Source organism: Nicotiana attenuata, chromosome 5 (assembly GCF_001879085.1).
Source record: "Nicotiana attenuata strain UT chromosome 5, NIATTr2, whole genome shotgun sequence".
NCBI lineage: Eukaryota > Viridiplantae > Streptophyta > Magnoliopsida > Solanales > Solanaceae > Nicotiana > Nicotiana attenuata.
In genome coordinates, this window is record NC_031993.1 from 50419105 (window position 1) to 50426875 (window position 7771).

General features: G+C 39.6%; 1 protein-coding gene across 1 annotated transcript; it reads left to right on the plus strand.

Moving 5' to 3' along the window:
* Positions 4884 to 7771, plus strand: LOC109226210. Its single transcript, XM_019391005.1, has 4 exons — positions 4884 to 5010; positions 5588 to 5982; positions 7376 to 7507; positions 7634 to 7771. The coding sequence occupies exons 1-4, from the start codon at positions 4884 to 4886 to the stop codon at positions 7769 to 7771; spliced, it is 792 nt and encodes a 263-aa protein (XP_019246550.1).

A 7771-nucleotide genomic window follows, 5' to 3' on the forward strand; every position in this document is an offset into this window, starting at 1 on the left:
ATGCTAGTTAAGAAGGTCAACAAGACTTAGAGGCAGGTTGCTATTACAAGTTCAACACTTAGCAATAAGTAACATATTGGCAGAAACACATTGAAAGAGTTATGGGAGAAACAAGTTCCTTGAGATTACAAGATTAATATACCAAGATGCATAATACCAAACAAATCTAGGTAGAGTACCAACTTAAAAAGCTTAAAGCTTAAGGGTCCCAATTATGTTAAGTATCCATCACAATGTCAAGAGACAGACATGCTAACTTACGGATTCAGAGAACATTGAGAGGGAGACTAGGGTTTCTGAGGGCGGGGCCAGTGTTTGAGGGCGGCTGATGAAGAGAAATGGGGACTGGAGTTTGGGTTAGGGGATATAAGGAGAGTAGGGAGGGGTGTTGTGAGTCGTTGATCACTTTTGATCAACGACTGAAATTTAGGAAGTTCTGGGTCGGGTTTTTGGACTGGGTTAGGGATTAAAGGATCATTTAGATTGGGCTTAGGGGTTGGGCCAGAGATTTGGGGCTTGTCTGGTCTTACCAATTTTGGGCCAGATTTTAAAATAGGAAATTAAGGGGAAAATAATCTAATAAAACAATTAAATAAATTATAAAAATGTTATTTATGCAAAGTAATATTTTAAAACAATATTAGAAGAATATAAAAATGTAAGATATTATGTTGACCTTGAATAAAATGACAAAATGCAATAAAATTATAAAATATAGGCTATTATTGCAAGATTTTGCAAATGGCCTAAAAATACTACTGTAATGAGGTAAATTATTTGAAACATGTATCATAGATGCAAATAACAATTTTAGGTAATTAATTCATCACAAAAATAATTGAAAGGAGTAATTGATAAATATTCAAGTAATTTAAATACAGGAAAATCAATTTTAAAGTTCTAAAAATTATGGAAAATTATAGAAAATGCTTGTATAGATTTGTAAACTACACAATGATGCAAAAAATGATGTTTTGAAAGTATATATATTATTTGAGAAAATATGAGGGTAAAATTTGGTATCAACATGTAGCACCCAAGGAAAAGAAGTGTTCAAGGTTGCAGAACATGTCAAGCAATGCCTTCTTACAATTTGGAAGTTTCGAGCCTGTTAAAGTTGATCTTCCAAGGAAAACTCTTGAAGGTTCACTCGATCTAGACAATCACTCTAAAGACACTGACGACGAATGTTGGACTCTAGTCACTCGCAAATAAGCGAAAACATCAAGCAATTTTGAGGCTACGACTTCCTAAGCCAAGAGAAAAAAAGAGCGATGTGGGTAAGTTTCAACCATAAAAAATTATCAAATCTTCTATTAGCAAGAAGATTAACGTTGCCTTATCGCCGAAGTTCCAAAATCTCATCACATTGCATGAATTCTTTCTTGGAAAATTCCTTCATGGAGGTCACATTGGTGCAACTCATGTAGTTTCTAGTATCGATGAAATAAAGGAAAGCAACGATGAGCTTGCTCCAATGAAAACACAAGAACATCATGATAGCTGAAAAGTTGTCAAATGTTGTGCAACAATTTCCTTCACAGATGATGAATTGTTGTTGGGGTCTAATCCACATAACAGACCTTTGTTCGTTGTATGGGCAATTCAGGAACAACATCTCAATCGCATACTTGTTGATGATTGTTCGGCTGTCAACATCATGTCGAAGATGGTGCTAAAAAAAACTTGGGATCTCTATTGATGAGCTATCCAAAAGTAACCTAACAATACAAGGTTTCAACCAATGAGGACAACGAGCCATAGGTATGATCCGGATTATCCATTGGTGAGATGAAGTCAAACACCTTGATGCACATCATAGATGCTAAAACATCATACAATTTGCTACTTGGACGTCCTTGGATTCATGAGAATGGAGTGGTATCGTCTATTTTGCATCAATGTCTGAAGTACAGAAGGGATGGAGAGATAGTCAAAATTGATGTAGACATCAACCCTTTCACTGAGACGGAGTCATACTTTGCATATGCAAAATTCTACCTATATTCTTGTGAACCGTGTGTGGAGAAACCATCATCAGTCGATGAAGCTGATGTCAAGTTAGAAGAAGAAAATGAGGCTTAATGGACTACCCCTAAGCTGCCTAAGAAGAGAATTGAAGAAGTCTCCATTAAGCTATCATCATCTGAAGGTGACATGCAAACAAAGGCTGATAAGGAGCATCTAGTTTTTCGCTATGCTCCGGGTGAGCGTCGAAAGAAAGGGAAACCTTTGTTACAGGAATGTACTCCAAAGAGGAAAATGAGTCACAAAGCTATCCAACATTTGAAGGAGCATATGACTGTCCCAGTTGCACAAATCCCACCCGTGACTTGTAAGTCTACTAAAGGCAATCTCCAAGCTGGTAAAATAAAAGGGAACTTTGATCCTAAGGCCTTCATACTTCTTGAAAAGTCTAGTTACGACTTCTCAAATCCATCAAGACTAGGAGAACTCAAAGATGAAGTCATTGGTGAAAAGGTATATGGGCTTACTGAGTCCCAAATGAGGTTGAGAAAGCAAGGGCACTACGTCATCACTCCTAAGTTTGGGTTACGATTCAGTTTGGTAGAACCTCTTCGAATTTCATCTAAGAGAAACAAAGAGATAGCTTCATCGCAACAAACCTTGGCGGAGGAGGTGAAGGAAGTTAAAGACAAGAAAATAAAACAACGGGCTTAAGTGTTTGATCGCATTGGAGGCTCAACACCTCGTGCCTCATTGTTTGAAAGGCTAGGTCACAAAAGTGAAAGTGTATCTCCCAAACATCTAAAGGGAGTGGCCATTATCTCAAAGACCTCTGTCTTTTGTCGCTTGGGAACTATAAAGAAGTCACCACCTAGAAATATGTTGTCAAAACATGAGGAGCACGATCACTGTGGTGTTGTTGCTGACAAGGAAACCTGTAGTGCTTTCCCATCACGATGAAGAGGAAGTCCATTTTGTCAATATCTATAAATGGTCCGCTGAAGGTGAAAAGGAGTACCATCATTTACATTTGCCAGCCTCATAGAGCAACAAAGAAAGAGAAAGAAGCCATGCCGACTATCCAAGGAAGTCAAAGAGAGAAGTCAGACTTTGCGGAAACATCCTATCACATAACTATGGAAGATAGCCCATGCCTTGATGTTGATGATGAAGTACACGAGGCTCCCCCTCAACTAGAAGACGGTGGGCAATCAACTGTGGATGAGCTTAAGGAACTCAATTTAGGCACTCCAGAAGGTCCCACGACCCACCTTTATTAGTACACTTCTTACGCCTCAGGAAGAGGAGAATACTCCAAGTTATTGACCGAGTACAAACATGTCTTTGCTTGGTCGTATAAAGAAATTCATGGTCTTAGTCTCAAGGTAGTCGTTAATCATTTAGTGATCAAAAGTGGAGCACGCCCTATGAAGCAGTCACAACGCATGTTTCAACCCGAGCTACTACCCCAAATTGAAGTCGAAGTCAACAAGATCATCGAGGCGGGATTTATTCGAGAGGTGAAGTACCCATCATCGATATCGAATATTGTACCTGTCAAGAAAAAAAATGGTCAAATATGTGTTTGTGTTGACTTTCGAGACCTAAACAAGGCATGTACGAAAAATGACTTTTCGCTACCAATAATTGAACTCATGGTTGATGCTACAACAGGGCATGAAGCTATACCATTCATGGATGGGTCCTCCGGATACAATCAAATCAGAATGTCTCCGAAAGATGAAGAGTGTACTGCTTTCTGAACTCCAAAAGGGATATACTGCTACAAAGTGATTCCCTTCGTTCTCAAGAATGCTGGTGCCACCTACCAACCTGTGATGCAAAACATCTTTGATGACATGCTTCATAAGAGGGTTGAAAGCTACGTCAATGACTTGGTGGTGAAGACGAAGAGTAGGCGTTACCACATTGAATACCTTTGAATTGTTTTTGAAAGGTTAAGGAAATTCGACCTGAAGATGAATCCACTCAAGTGTGCATTTGGAGTAACCTCAGGAAAGTTTCTTGGATTCATTGTGCGTCATCTTGGAATTAAAGTTAATCCCGCAAAGATTAACACCATTTAGAAAATGCCTGAGCCGAAGAACTTGAGGGAGCTTCGAAGTATCCAAGGACACTTAGCATTCATCCGGAGGTTCATCTCTAAAATCGCCGGACGGTGTCAACCCTTCAATCATCTATTGAGGAAGGATATCCCTTTTCATTAGGATCAGTCATGTCAAAATGCTTTTTGAAAGCATCAAAAGATACTTGTTGAATCCACCTGTGTTAGGGGCACCGGGGCTTGGGAAGCCATTGATACTTTACATCGTGGCACATGAACGTTCACTTGGAGCACTACTTGCTCAAGAGAATGAGGAAGGAAAGAAACAAGCCTTGTACTACCTTAGTCGAACTCTGATAGGAGCTTAGTTGAACTATACGCATGTTGAGAAAATATGCTTAGCGTTACTTTATGCGATAAAGAAGCTAAGGAATTATTTTGAAGCATACACCATCAAACTCATCCCTCGAGCAAATCTCGTGAAGTTCGTGATGACTCGACATGTTCTTTCTGGACACTTATCAAGATGGTCCATATTGTTTAACCAATATAAGATCACATACATACCTTAAAAGGGCTGTAAAAGGACAAGCACTAGCCAATTTTCTAGTTGATCACCCTCTTTTGGTGGAATGGGAGCTTTCTAATGAGTTTCCAGATGAAGAAATTTTGTTCATTAAAGAATTTCCACCATGGACTATGTTCTTTGATGGATCTACATGTCGTAATGGTGCAGGAAGGTGTTATGTTGATCTCTCCAGAAAGACATGTCTTGCCATTCTCCTTTATTTTAGGTGAAACATGCTCCAAGAATGCCGCATAGTACCAAGCTTTGGTCGTCGTTCTCGAAATGGCATTAGACATGAAGATTCTACAGTTGGAGATCTACAACGACTCTAAGTTGATCATCAACCAACTTTTCGGAAGTTACGAGGCAAAGAAGGAAGATCTCTTGCCATACCATCAATATGCTTTTGGTTTACTTGAAAGATTCGACCTAGTATTCTAAAACCACGTCCCAAGAGAAGAAAATCTCAAGGCTGATGCTTTGGCTAACTTGGCCATGGCAAAGACACTTGGAGAGAATGAGTCAACAAAGATATATGTACGTCATCAATAGGTTATTCCTAGAATTCTTCAAATCAGCGAAAGCCATCATACGTCTGTTCGAGTGATTGAAGAAGAAGATTAGAGGCAACCACAGATAGAGTACCTTGAACATGGAAAGTTACCTGAGGACCGCGACAAATAGCAGACATTAAACGAAGAGCACCACGATTCATCTTCTATAAGGGGACATTGTTTAGCCTCTCTTTTGAAGTACTATTCTTGCGATGTCTTGACAAAGAAGAAGCCTGCCAAGCGATGGAGGAAGCACTAGCTCATGTGGAGCACACCAATCTGGTCCCAAGCTCCATTTTCACATCAAGAGGATGGGCTACTACTGGACGACAATGGTGAAGTATTGCATAGAGCATGCAAAAAGATGTTAAGCGTGTCAATTTCATACCAACTACATCCACCAACCTCCATAGCCTCTTCATCCAATTGTAGCTTCATGGCCTTTTGATGCATGGGGACTTGAGGTTGTTGGACCGCTTCCAAAGTCATCAAAGGGACAAATGTATATATTGGCCGCTACAGACTACTTCTCTAGTTGGGTTGAAGTTATTCCACTCAAGGAGGTGAAAAAGGAAACTGTTGACGATTTTATCAAGTCATATATAAGTTTTAGGTACTGCATAACAAGATACATAATCAGTGATAATGGAAATCCATTTGACAATAGGCTCATGAAGAGTCTGTGCGAGAAGTTCGGTTACAAGCAACATAAGTCTTTAATGTATAATGCACCCGCCAACAGCCTTGCTGAAGCTTTTAACAAGACGCTTGGTAACCTTTTGAAGAAAGTTGTTGCAAAGAACAAGAGAGAATGCATGAGAAAATTGGTGAGGCTTTGTGGGCATACCGGACAACCTTCAGAACTGCTACACAATCAACTCCTTACTCTTTGGTGTATGGTGTAGAAGTAGTCCTTCCACTGGAGCAATAAATTCCATCATTATGGATCGCAGTCCAAGAAGGACTCACGTCCGAAGAGAATGCTCAACTTCGCCTAACAGAGTTAGAGGCATTGGATGAGACAATATTAGAAGCGCAACAAAGATTGGGGGGTTGATATCAAGCTCTCCTAGCTAGAGCCTTCAACAAGAAAGTGCGGCAACGATCATTCCAAGTGGGAGACTTGGTCCTACTTTTCCGAAGACCCATAATCCTCAACAAACGCATAGGCGATAAGTTCACTTCAAAATGGGATGGGCCGGATGTTGTGAAGGAAGCCTATTCAAGTGGCGCATACAAAATCATTGATAAGGATGGTCTCAGAGTTGGTCCAACGGCAAATTTTTTTGAAGCAATACTTCCCATAAAAGTCATCTACGCTCCTCGACACATGATCCTAAACTTCACGTTGATGCACTCCTTGACGCATGAGCCTAAACTACATGTTGCTGTGCTCCTTGATGTTTGAGCCTAAATTGCATATTGCTATAGTCCTGGCCCGCATGAGTTTAAACTGTGTACATCCAAAAAAGAGTCTACTAGGTTGAAAAAACCTAGAAAGAGGCGGCCTAGGCAAAAGTTAAGACCCAAAAAAAGAGTCTGCTAGGTTGAAAACCTCGAAATAGGTGGCCTAGGCAAAAATTAGGACATAAAAAAAAACAAAAAAAAACTCATCCCTCTAAACTACGTTATGACTTGATCCTCTTCACCTAGGTACGTAGGCAGGTTAGAGTTTCATTCTAAGTTCAGTCGCATGAGTTTTAAAAAAAAAGGGTTTGGCATCATGGGATCATCATTTTAATTCTTTCAAATATAGAGGCATATGTAATTGAGGAAAAGAAGAAAATTTGATACCAAAGCATAAAATATATTTCATTGCTTCAATATTGGAAGAGTTATATACATCAATGTTAAAAGTAGAATGAGACATCATCCTATATAAGGAATCTAAAGTTAGGTAAACGATCGAAAGAAAAGGATGGTTTCCAACTCGTTTGTGACTTCTCCATATGATAGATCATCCTTGATGGCGTGCCCATGACATTTAGCAGCTTTTATTATCCCTTAACTACGCGTCTTGTTGTTGAGTCGTGGGCGCAATGGTATACTTCTTCTATTTGAAGTTCCATCACATGAGCATGTACCTCGCTCTCGAAAGTTCCATCATTAGTGAGCACCTTGGTCAAGCCTCATGGATATCAAAACTTCGAGTATACACAACTTTTGGGAGATGAGTACTTTCACATGATAATCTCTCTGCAACAAGTTTGTCTTTTGCAGGGAGATTTTGCTCGTTTCTTGTTGCTCGAAACATCAAAATATCCACATCTTGTGTACCTTCTTAGTCTGACACTGAGTCCTTTTGAGCTCCTTCACAAGTCTGCAAAAGAAATAAATAAGGAGATAAGATTCGTGATGATAGCCAAATCCATTACAAGGCTGTAGAATCAACTTCAAAAATATTTGTTGGGCTAACTAAGAATTAATGAAGCCTTCATCTTTAACAAGATTATATTTCTCGATGTCCGAGTTCCATAGGAACAAATTGTTGGTGATTTTGACGCTCCTGGTTCAAGATACGGTTTTTCCTACCGAAAGTACGTAAACCTGAAGGTTCCTTGCGGTCAGTTCAATTTTCAAGATTTTCCTGTTTCGAGCCCTAAAGGAGTTCCGTGA